The following is a 12,997-nucleotide window of genomic DNA, read 5'->3' as shown; positions in this document are numbered from 1 at the left end:
AAAAGTATGTTCTCTCTAATTTATCTGCTCCCTTCATGATACTGACAGTAATGGTTCTGAATGTAGATGAGGCTTATCTGCAGAAAACATGGGCAGCATTCATGGCTTGTTGCAACAGGAAAGACACGCCTTGTGCCAAAGCAAAGCGATTTTGGCTGCAATTGTACAAGATGCCTGCCAGTCAGGCAGTTGATGCAAAGTGGTGTTGCCCACTGAGATGGCAAAGGGTCATCTTCTTTTATTGTCTTACCATACAATTTGTCTGCTTTTTGCAGAAAATGGCACAATGCAAAAGACAGTTGTTAAAAGAGGATTTTAGAATAAAGCTTTTCTCAATTAAATAAATCTTCACTTTTGACAGAAGTATATATTGGCTCATTTGCAGACTGAGGAAGGGAGAGACTGCATCAACAAACACAATTAAAAAGATGACTGTCAAAATTTATTCTGGAAATTTCTATCCCATTAGCATGTGGTTGAGGGCTTAGTCTGTAGCTTGTACTCTTATTGATGGTACTATAGATTATGAGAAACTTTGCAGTGAACAAGGACCATTCAGCACAATATGAGGGTGTCAGATGATAAAGAGCTTTCTAGCCACCACTTTCCAGTTACAGGTACATTTCCCTGCAGTTTCGGTTCTTCAAGTACACAGCCAAGTTCTGTTCAAGATTCCTGTCTCCACTGCCCTTTGAGACCCCTGGTGCACCCTTAGTGAAAAAGAAATTCCTCATTTTGCCTCTAATTGATACGCTAATTACTTTAAATCTACAGTCCTTTGATTTTAACCCTTCTACTGAGGGAAATTGATCCTTCTTATTTACTCTGTCAAGGCCCCTCATAATTGGTAAATTGGTTTATTATTGTCACATGTACTGAGGTTCAGTGAAAAACTTTGTTTTGCATGCCACCCATACAGATCATTTCATCACATCAATACATTAAGGTAGTACAAGGGAAAAGCAATAACAGAATGCAGAATGTAATGTAGCAGTTACAGAAACAGTGCAGTGCAGTTAGACAATAAGGTGCAGGGTCATGATGAGGTAGATTGTGAGGTCAAGAGTCCATCTTATCCTACAAGAGGTCCATTCGGTAGTCTTATGACAGCAGGATAGAAGCTGTCCTTGAGTTTGATGGTATTGAAAAATTGTCATCAGAGACTCTGCAATTATCTCCTTTATTGCTTTTAACTGTCTGGGATATATTTCATTGAGGGCAGATGATTTATCTGTTTCCAAAGATGATGAACTCCTAACCTGTGATCAAACAACCGATATTTCATTTTATTTTAACTATAGTGGCCTCATTATCTCCCACTTTTGTGACAATGGTAGCAACATTTTCATGAAGAATCTAACCCATGACTTCTGCCTCCATACCTCTTTTTGGTCCCTAATTGAGCCAGCCCTTTCCTTAGTTATACTCCTGCTCTTTATAGAGTTATACAGCACAGAAACAGGCCCTTCTGTCCATGCTGACCATTGAGTACCCATCTATCCTAATCCCATTTACCAGCACTTGGTCTGTAGCCTTCTGTGTCTTGGCGATTCAAGTGCGCGTTCAGATACGTTTTAAGTGTTGTGAGAGACTCTGCCTCCACAACCCCCTCAGAAAATACATCCTAGATTCCAACCACCCTCTGAGTGAGAAACATTTCTTCAGATCCCTTCTAACCCTCTTACCCTAAACCCATGCCCTCTGGTTTTAGATAACTCAGTTTTGGGGAAAAGTTTCTCACTATCCACCCTGTCTATGCCCCTCATAATTTTGTACACCTCTATCAGGTCCCCCCTCAGCCTCCTCTGCTCAAAGGAAAACAAACCCAGCTTATCCAGTCTCTGCTTATAGCTGAAATATTCCATCCCAGGCCACATCCTATTTCGCATGTTTCCCATAGTACGGGGACCAGAACTGTACAGAGTTATCTAAAGTTTTAAGTACTTTTAAAAACATCTTTGGATTTTTTTTACATTTTATTTTCCAATATTTTTTCATACTCTCTCTTTAATAATGTATTCTTTAATTTCATTCCTAGACTTGATTGTCTCTTCAAGGCTTTCTGATATAATACACACTTAGTATCTGATGCATGCTTCCTTATCCTTTTCATGGGCACATTGAATTAGTGATTCAAGCATGCTGCAGCCACGTTGACATGTTGTTAAAGGTCAATGTTTGCCAGGCTGTGCAATGAAGCAGCAATGCTCAGTACAAGCAATGAGATCGATTCTTGCTTCTGTCCTCAATCAACTTTGACCTTGGTCTCAACAGTCAGATACTTAGCAGAGACTTTGGCCTGGGAGTTTTCAATGGGTGCAGACATGAGTTGAAGCAGCCTTCTTTTTAATTGCATCATATGCACAGACAAACCAGTAAAGTTTTCAGAAACGCACTGAGTTTTGGATACTACTCCATTGTGTAATGCTTAAGGATGTTGTGCTGCAAGGGATAATTTCTTGGCCTTCACTGAGAAAGAGCAGCTCCATGTCACACAGCATTTTGTTGTTTCATGGGACGAAAGTGATATCTGACACCAGTGCATATCTGTGGTCCTAAGCAAATCACTCTGGAGTGCTGAACGCAAAGATGTACTTCAACAAAAAAGGATTTGTCTCCCTCAACAACCAGCAAGTGCATAAACACAGGCAACCCAATCAAACAGGCACAATGCCCAGCATCCTGACGACAGTTGCAACCCCTATATTCTGCAGCAGTCCACATCTTTTATTTCCTTACAACATATACACTGGGACAGCACAGTGGTGCTGCTAGTATAGCTGCTGCCTCACAGCGTCAGAAACCCCGGTTCAATCCTTGCCTGTGTTTCCTCCCACATCCCAAAAATGTGTGGATTGGTAGGTTGATTGGTCACTGTAAATTGTCCCCAGAGTGTTGGTGAGTGGTAGAAACTGGGAGGCAATGATGACAATGTGTGGAGAATAAAATTGGCATTAATAAGGGATCAGTGTAAATGGGTGTTGATAGTTGGTGCAGACTTGGTGCTTTGAATATATTGAAGCATTCAGCATCCAGAGGTTTCTGAGGCGAGGAATTGCTCACAACTGACAACCCACAGACTCACAAACCTTTGAGAAAAGAAATTCTTTCTCATCTCAATCTCAAATTCGTGCCGCCTTTTTCTGAGACTATGCTCTCTGGCACAAGCCTCTCCCATGAGGTGAAACCTCCTTCCACCATTTACCCTGACAAGCCCCTAAGAATGTTGTATATTTCAATAGGATCACCTCTCTCTCTCTTCTAAACTCCAAGACCCAACCTGCTCAACCCTTCCTTATAGAACAGTTCCTCCCTACCCAGCATTGTCCTGTAGAACCTTCTCACAACTGCCTCCAATGATAATACATCATTCCTTAAACAGAAAAATCAAAATTGCAAACAGTCCTCAAGACATGGTCTCGAACATCCAAAAGCCTGAGAACACATACCACCAGACTCAAGGACAGCTTCTATCCCACTGTTATCAGCCTCTTGAATGGGCATCTCATATGCTAAAAGATAAACTCTTGATTTCCCAATCTACCTCATCATCGCCCTTGCACTATCTTTGTCTACCTGCACTTTCTCTGTAACTGTAACAGTATATTCTGCATTTTGTTTTCCTTTTATTACTTCAGTGTACTTACGTATGGAATGATCTGTCTGGATGGCACACAAAACAAAAGCTTTTCACTGTATCTCGGTACATGTGACAATAATAAACCAATTACAATTCACTAGTGCCTTGTGCAGTTGCAATAATACTTCCCTACTTTTAAAGACCAACTTCTATGAAATAAAAGCCAGCATTTCATTAGTCTTCTCGATTATCCACTGCACCTGTCTGATAAATGTCACACTGTGATTTCCATGCCCGGTTCCTAAGACAATTGAATTTAACCCAACATCTTCCCAAGAGGAAAAAAATCATAACAGATTGAAAGCTGGAAGTTTCAGCTGATTGGCTGTTGATGTAGTTTGGGAGCAATCTCTATGACTATCAGCATTGACAGAGATTCAAGACCCAAGTGGGCCTGAAGAACCAGGGAAATAACTTTCAACTAAAATAGACAGTAAAGAAAGAAATGGTAAATGTTGGCGAGGGAACATTGCCTCGGTGCATCCTTTGCAATACAAAGTACCCATTTATCTAAGAATAATGTTTGTAATAGTTTGGCAGGGGAAAAGGGAGTTTTGTGCAGTTAAACAAATGTTCCCAGCTTAAAGCTTCTGTCCTCTGAGGTGCAGTAGATTGTTCAAGAATAATGCAAGCCTGTTGAGTGAAGATGATGTGGCTACATCTGCCTTTTCATTAGATTAACATAGCATTAAGAAAATCCAAAGGTTTTAAATATTTAATCTTTTGAAAGATGAGCTGCTGGGTTTTCATGAGCTCACTAACATTATAAATACATTAGTTTAACGAGCACTATTATCTTTAAATGTTCCATTGTCTTATGGCAACACATTGGCTCCAGAAGCAGATTAAAGAAAATCTACTTTCTGCTGAAATTTTGTGACATAAATCCATTTCTTTGCTTCCTTTGTAGGCATTCCAGGAAGCGATTACTCCAACTCCAACTACATCGATGGGTATCGAAAGCAGAATGCATACATTGCAACACAGGGGCCCCTGCCGGAAACATTTGGAGATTTTTGGAGGATGATCTGGGAACAACGAAGTGCAATTGTTGTGATGATGACCAAACTGGAGGAACGATCACGGGTAGATAAACTGCATCAATATTTAATAGATTAACCATTAATGTAGAGTACAGAGTTCCTCTGTGGCTACTGACGTTAAAAGGGCAATAGTGTTTGGCACTTGTTGTCTTTGACTCTTGACATGCTGATTTATTAGCTCTAGAAATAAATGACATGAGGGACTACAAAAGGTAACTGCCTGGTACATGATTAACACAATTATAAAGCCAAATTTCTGCCTGATACTCTGTAATTTAAAAATGGAAAATTGCTGGAAAATATTCATGTTATATCCATTTTATCTATATGCTTTTGGAAATGAGAAATTAATTTTCAATTATTTGCACAAATAACAAGCAGAGTCATAAATCATGGTGGCCTGACCACCAACATTTCATAGTTTTGTAGTGTTTAGTTTATTTAAGGTCAGTTTATTGGATCACCCAAAGAACTTTAATTTTATCTCAGTGTAAACCAATAGTATTATAAAATGTACTGGCCTTTGCAGTCTGGTTTTGATAACATTGTTGTGGTAAGACGGAGTGCCTTCCTTTGTGCTTTGATAGTTCATTTCAGCTGTGAACTGAAAAAGATGTTTCCTTGGACTTTATACCTGAATTATAAAACCATTCCGCCTGATCTTAGCACCTTCTTCGAGGTGCTAATCTGCAAATTCTACATACTGCCTGATCTCCAAGTTTTGTTTCAATATATTTATCATCCATTTTTTCATTACTTCTCTTTTTTCCTTCCTTCCTCATTTTTCATGGATTTTGGTTTACCAGTCTCCCTCCAAGGCAGGATCCCGGTTCCAATTCTTCCTTCATATGCTTTGCTCCTCCCTTAGCTCAGGCTCTCATGATGTTTTGAGGACTGTATCTGCATCTCTGAGCCAATCTTACAAATGTTTAGTTTTCTGCCTTATTCCAGGAGTATAGCAATTAATGTTTTATCCTTCTGTACTTTCATCTTAAATACAAAAGCAGTAGGTCAGAAATTCATGATTAAGGATTTTGTCTGAGCTGTATCAGCCTGCATGGTGTTCCACAAGTTGTGCATTATGCAAACATGCTTCTTTTCCACTGGCATGGACTTACAGGTCTAGTTCATACTGATGGCTGCTTCTATTAAAGCTATTCTGCTAGTTGACCCATGAAAAAATCCCCTTGACCAACATCATTTGGTATTAGCCTTGTCAGGTACCATTTCTACTTGACATAACCCATGAGCTTTCAGAGACACTCCCACCTGCAAGAGGAACCATCCCATTTCTAGCTTCATTAAACCAGAGTTGGCGGGGTGGGTATCAGTGATTTGTAGCAGAAGGGCAAGAGCAGAAAAGGAACATAACCGTTCCCTAACTCTCATCCTTCATCACAGATAAATGAGGAGGGGAGAGTGGTGGTTTCACACAGCAGCAGTTGAAACCTTTAAATAGGAGGAGAGGAAGCAGGTGGCATGACATACGCTGGACTTTTTCACTGAGCACGCCAGTGTGTACAGTTGAGACCTCTGCATACCAAGCATTCTGGAGTAATCAACCCAGCTAAAGATAGAAAGCTTAGATCTCAGGGACTGAATTAACTCTTCATTCTAGAAGGATGGTCTAAATATATAAATGGCTTAAACAAATGTGGTCTGGAAATGAACCAATTAATTTCCCCATCCCACACCCAACAACAAGCATCTATTTGATCTGATTCTGTTCCAATGATATTTTCGCAGAAACAGAATTGAAGCAAGTGTACAGAGGGCAAAGTTGGGCTTGGTAGTGCTTTTTGCTTGTGCTCTGCAAGGCTCCTTTTGGTTCTTAAGTGGGATCTGTCCATACTTTGTATCAGAGGTATTGTCTATGTTGGACACCATATTTGGGCAGAAGGACCTTTGCTGAACTGTATGACTCTATTTGTAAATGAGGTTGCCACTTCCAAAGTTTATGTCCAGTGGGACTGCACAGTGTGGGCAGATCATGACATCACCCAGTGTCATTTCCTGATGTTTCCATACTGGGGCTTCATGTGCTCCATTAACCTGGCTCAGCAGAATGTGTATAAAGTTGTGTGGAACATCTTCCACTGGAGCTATTTAACAGGGTCATCAACTAGGTAAGGCTGTGGAGACACAATAGACTGCAGATGCTGGAATCTGGAGCAACAAACAATCTGTTGGAGGAACTCGGCAGGTTGAGCAGCATCTGTGGGAGGCAAGGAATTGTCGACATTTCAGGTTGAGTCCTGATGCAGGGTCTCGACCTGAAACACTGACAACTCCTTTCCTCCTACAGATGCTGCTCGACCCACTGAGACTTTCCAGCAAATTGTCTGTTGCTTAAGGCTGCCACTCTGCCTGTTATTTTTTCTTGCTATTGCTGCAGTTCTATGAGAGATGGGTACTTTCAGTAGTTGAATAAAGCTTTGGTGGTCCACAGGGGTAGTCTGGCAGGTACGTTGTTGATGTCTGTCTTTTGTGGCATCTTTGTCGGACAAGAATTCCAGCTGTTCTGGGCCTTATGAGCAACAACATAGATATCTGAAGCTGTGTATATTTCTCTCCCAGGTCCTAAAGATCTGTTCCTTGGAATGTGCATCCAGTGAGATTATGCTGCATTTGATTGAAAATATGAGTTGCGAGTTATTGTCTCTTACTAAAAATCTGTATGTGCCCCCAAGCATCTGTGTGAAAGAACAAGTGGGAAAGTCTCTTCTCAGCTGATAAATTCATCATGAAATTCTTTAAGAATTAGACAATAATTAGTTTTATATCCATGTTAGTTGAATTTCTGAAATAACTTTTGAAACCAAACAGCATACAAAATAGCAGTTTGGAGCAAAATGATGGATTTAGTGTGCTGTGAAGAAATTGGAAAATGTGACAGTAATATATTAGTTTTAGTCACAGTGCAGAGGTTCTCGAAGAATTCCATATCTAAAATTGCACAGACAGAATAAACAGCCCGATTGTTAGAATTGAACCATAGGTGTCAAATTGGAATGTTTTGCATAATTGCTCACAGAGAAGCAAAGAATGTAGTATAAAACATTGTTCATTTGGTGCTCGTAACACCTTGGCCCTCAGTGGTTGTTTTTGCCCTTGCCTGGAATTGTTCTTGTGATGAGGACCTAACGATTAACACATTGCTTTTTATATATTTAAGTATTGGTAGTGGCAATAAAAAGATATGTTTGCTTTCAAAATCTATTCATTGCAATAAATTTAATAGCATTCCACAACCACTGCCCTCCAGCAAAACTAGCAGTAATTAGTATAATTATAATATTGGCCCATTTAACAGCTTATATAAAATGTTATGCCTTTGTGTTTTATTATTTTGATATCCCTTGTGCCACAGCTTCAGCATTTTAGTACTCATTAACCTGAGGATGCATTTGTTTAAGCAGATAAGGCTGGTAAGTTACCGACGTTACTCTGGAAGCCTTGATTTAATGGTATTGAAGGGAACTATACCTTTAGATGATTCTGCATCTATAACCTGCATTTCAGGAGGTGAACTGTCTTATGTGCAAGTTATGTAAAATAGCAATGCAATTGCCAGCAAACAGCTTGAGGTTGAATCTATTCTGTTGTACCAAAGTATGTGAAGAGAACCTGGAGTAAATGTTTACGGCAAGAAACTAGTTCAGGAAAGGAGAATGTCTGATGTGGGGTACAGACTGAAACAATGGCTGTTTCTCTTTCCATAGATGCTAACTAATCTAAATAGACCGTACAGTACAGGAATAGGCCCTTTGGTTCACAATGTTGTGCCAAACTAATTAAACTAGTAAACTCTAATGAAATGAATCCGTTCTGCCTGCACAGTGTCCATATCCCTCCATTCTCTGCACATTCATGTGCCAATCTAAGAGCCTCTTAAACACTTCTATCATATTTGCATACACAAACCACCTCTAGCAGTGCATTCCAAGCACCCACCACTCAGTGTCAAAAAACTTGCCCTGCACATCACTTTTGAACTTAGCCCCTCTCACCTTAAATGCATGCCCTCGAGTATTAGACCTTTCTTATGTCTAATAAGACATAAGGGACTTCCAGCATTTTCTATTTTTGTTTCAGATTTACTGTATCTGCAGTATATTTTTGATTTTCATGTTTTACACAAAGTTTGTGTGAATCTAATGTAAAATGAATAATATTGCACTATGAAACAAGAAACATTTTTAGTGCTCCCTAACTCATACCCACCTCCTGTCTTTGGATGTCTTTGGTCTTTTACAGCTACGGCTTTGGCTTCAGGACCAATGCAAAATTGAAAACAAAATTAAAGTGCATTTTTCAAGTCCTGTGTTACAAAAACACCCAAAACCTTTCTCTAATAAATGGCACTAATGTCAAGTAAATGGCACTAATGTTACTAAATGGATGAAAATATCATCTTGGCCTTTGCTTGAACAAACCTTCCATTACTTACAGCACCAGGGCCCAAATGCCCTTTCCCACCGGAAGGGGTAACATCTGTGACACTTAACCAAGAGAGACATTTTTCTCTTTAAACTTCATCAGCCTCCAAAAGTCAATCAGATTGGAAAGCCCTTGACTGTTGACTGATTTACCAACAATAAGGATTTTCTTCTGAGACCTGTTTTAGTGCAGTGAAATTATTCACTTCATGATAAAGTCAATGAATTCAATATCATGACTGTAAGTAGATTCAAAAAAATAAGCAGCAAATTAACAATGTATTTTTAAGCACATCATTTATGAGTATAGCGTATTATCTTGAAAGCACGGTAATCTTCTTATTTTTGCAGGTGAAATGTGACCAGTATTGGCCCTCCAGAGGTACAGAAACCTTGGGATTAATCCAAGTCACTCTGCAGGATACAGTTGAACTGGCAACCTATTGTGTGAGAACATTAACGTTAGACAAGGTATATCTTTTACTCCTTCAAAGGTATTTTTTTCAAGTATGTGGAAAATCTCCTTTGCTGCTGTGACATGTATAACCCAGTTTGATCCTGTTCTAATGCAGTGAACAGGGCTGCTGATCCATATGCTCCTGTCATGAATAGCTTACATGTTACAAGCAGTTTCTCAATGCTAAACATTAGTTGGCATCCACGTTGACTCTTCAAACTTGAAAGGGGGCAAAGGAGAAGGGTAGTAATGTGCAATTTCAAGCAAAGTCATAACCGCAGATAAGCTATTAAAACTCAGTTGATATCAAGAAGCACTAATAGAGAGAAATGGTGGTCATTCTCTGGAATGTGACATGTACTGGAGATAAAAATTCTACTCGTATGCAAGACTGACGAAATGAAAGGGATTCTAGGATTATATTCAAGGATAAATTAGATGGGTCAGATGGCATTCATCCTCTTTGATAAAATACTTTTGATGTCATTTTTTGTATTTTGTTGAACAGGAATAGGCTAGTTGTAGATTCATGAACTCTACAGTTCCTGTTTTCCAACACTATCCAATTAAGCTATAGTAGACCAACAAGGAGACGTCCAAAAAACAGGAGCAAGTTGCCATTTGGCAGAACAGATTTTAAGTGCCATTTTTGCAGAGGTGAAAGTAACTTAAGTTTCTTACAGTAAACATAACATGGTCCATGTTCTAACCACTACACTATAAAGGTCTCCCCAGGTTATGGTAGGGTACCATTACTGTGAACTGTTCATAACCCGAACAGTTCGCAAGTCAGAAATGCAACTGCGAACCAAGTTCCGACACGGCAGAAGATGCCTGCAGCCCTGCAGCAGCCGGTAAATCCATCCCACCAGTCTCCCAAATAAGCATTGGTCTGTATGGGCTGTTTGGGCATTCGTAAGCTGGGGATGACCTGTAATGGCTTGTGTTCACCACAGCATGTTTGATTTTTGTTTTCACATTGATATATCAAATACAAAGTTCAACTCCAGGTATTGTAAATTCACGTGTGTCTTGATGAGTTTTATTGTAGTCTTGATGTGCTGAACTCTGAGAGTAGAGCTTAAAGGGTGAAGTAAACTTACAGTATGAAATGCATGAGGGCAGCTTCATTTCCATGTTTGTTGTCTGGATGACCACTGATGATATAGCTAATGTTAGGTGAGAAGATGCACATTATTATAGCAGCAGGAATTGAGGTATGTACAATCCATTCACCACTTCTCCCAATGGTTTTCACTCCACATTTGACAATCTACCATCACCGCTATGTATCAATACCTTCTTTCTCTCTCTCTCTCCCAAAACTTCGTGCCTCACTTTTTCAAGCGTGTCCATAACCTCCCCTCTCCTATCTGGATCCATCTGCATATTTTTTTTCTTCTTTTCTTATGTTTCCACCCATCAGCTACCTGCCTCTGTCTTAACACCTTCTCCTTCCTCTACCTGGCTCCATCTGCCCATCATCTCCCACCCCACCTATCACCTCCCAGCCTCTGTCTCACCTCTTTCTCTCACTTCTATATAACAGCCATCTCGCCTCTACACTTGCAGTCCTGATGCGGGGTCTCAACCCAAAACACGGATCATCCCTTTGCCTCCAGCAATCTGTGATTTGCTCTATTAACGTGATGCATTGCTTAATGCGAATCCATCATAGTTTTTAGTGAGTGAGCATGAGAAGAAGTGTCTGCTGCCAAATCTCCTTCAGATTTAGTCAGATTTTGGATTTGATGAGCAAGGTCATCTGTTCAGTAACGGTTCCACAGTCTTCATATCATGGCAGCAGCTAGCAACTCAGTATGGAAGGACTGCACTTACCAGCAAATGGTAGCTTCAGCCTCACTATTAATTCTTCAAAAATATGCAATCAGGCATGCCCGTAGGAATTCTAGAATTGAATAATTTGTGTTCCTGGTTAGGCTCACAAAAGGGTTAAACTCTCATTGTCCTGTGTTTATCCTTGATGATCCATAAGTCAATAAGATATAGGAGCAGAATTAGGATATTTGGCCCATCAAGTCTGCCATTCAATCATGGCTGATTTCTTTTTACAACCCCATTCTCCTGCCTTCTCCCTGTAACCCTTAACCCCTTTACCAATCATGAACCTATCAATCTTTGTCTTAAATATGCCCAATGACTTTGCCTGCAGAGCCGTCTGTGACAATGAGTTCCACAGATTCACCACCCTCTGGCTGAAGGAATTCCTCCTCATCTCAGTTCTAAAGGGACGTCCCTTTATTCTGAGGCTGTGCCCTTGGATCCTCGACTACTAATGGAGACATCCTCTCCATGTCCACTCTATCCAGGCCTTTCGGTATCCAGTAGGTTTCAACAAGATCCCCCCTTATTCTCCTGAACTCCATCAAGTACAAGCCCAGAGACATCAAATGCTCCTCATATATCAAGCCCTTCATTCTCAGGATCATTTTTGTGAACCTCCTCTGGACCCTCTCCAGGGTCATCACATCTTTCCTTAGATATGGCACCCAATAGTACACCCGTTTTCATGAGAGGTGATCACCTTATTGTCAGAGGTGATGTTAAAGAAAGATCTTTTCCCTCTTAATCACATGTATGAGAGATATCACACTGCCATACATACATCTTGTAACATTCTTCAGCAAGCATTTGTGGTTGCGGACCCATTTTAGTTCATTAGGTGAAGAGACTTACTGCAGCCTGACATCTGTGGATCAAATGTCCACACTCTCTCTGTTTAAATTGGATTTGCTGTCATTAAACCTGGAGGGAAGGTCTAAGTTTAATAAATGAAGCCAACAAGCAGCGTAATTTGAACTACAAATGACAGGAAGCTCTTGTGTAAATCAGACTATGGAAAACATCATCGACCACCCTGCCCGAATTGAACCTTTTTTATTTGTTGCCAATATGCTGGTCAGTTTGTAAATAAATCCACCTTGCCCCAACAGATTGGCTCCAGTGAAAAGAGGGAGGTGAGACAATTCCAATTCACAGCGTGGCCTGATCACGGGGTTCCAGAGCACCCCACACCATTCCTAGCCTTCCTACGGAGAGTGAAAGCTTGCAACCCTCCGGACGCTGGGCCTATGGTTGTACATTGCAGGTAGGTGATACCTTCAACAACGACACTGCAATCAGTCTGCAAGGGGTTCATGTCTTTCAAATAAAACTGCTCAGAAGTTGAGGGGAGACCTGATGGAAAGTTCATAAAATTATAGATTGACAGCCGGTATCTTTTTCCCAGGGTCGAACTGTCCAATACTAGAGGGCATATATTTAAAGTGAGAGGGGGAAAGTTCAAAGGAGATGTGTTGGGCAAGTTTTTTACACAGAGAGTGGTGGGTGGCTGGAATGCGCTGCCAGGGGTGGTGGTGGAGGCAGGTACAATAGTGGCATTTAAGAGGCTCTTCAA

General features: G+C 40.4%; 1 protein-coding gene across 1 annotated transcript in view; it reads left to right on the top strand.

The window, feature by feature from the left end:
* The window catches only part of LOC127572951 (receptor-type tyrosine-protein phosphatase delta-like), a 511,608-nt gene that overhangs the window by 455,863 nt on the left and 42,748 nt on the right, over positions 1-12,997 (top strand). Inside the window, 3 exon segments of the mRNA XM_052020675.1 lie at positions 4,551-4,726; positions 9,474-9,593; positions 12,534-12,688. Coding sequence (XP_051876635.1) covers positions 4,551-4,726; positions 9,474-9,593; positions 12,534-12,688 — 451 coding nt within the window.

Source organism: Pristis pectinata, chromosome 7 (assembly GCF_009764475.1).
Source record: "Pristis pectinata isolate sPriPec2 chromosome 7, sPriPec2.1.pri, whole genome shotgun sequence".
Classification (NCBI taxonomy): Eukaryota; Metazoa; Chordata; class Chondrichthyes; order Rhinopristiformes; family Pristidae; genus Pristis; species Pristis pectinata.
This window is presented reverse-complemented; position numbering and strand designations above follow the sequence as displayed.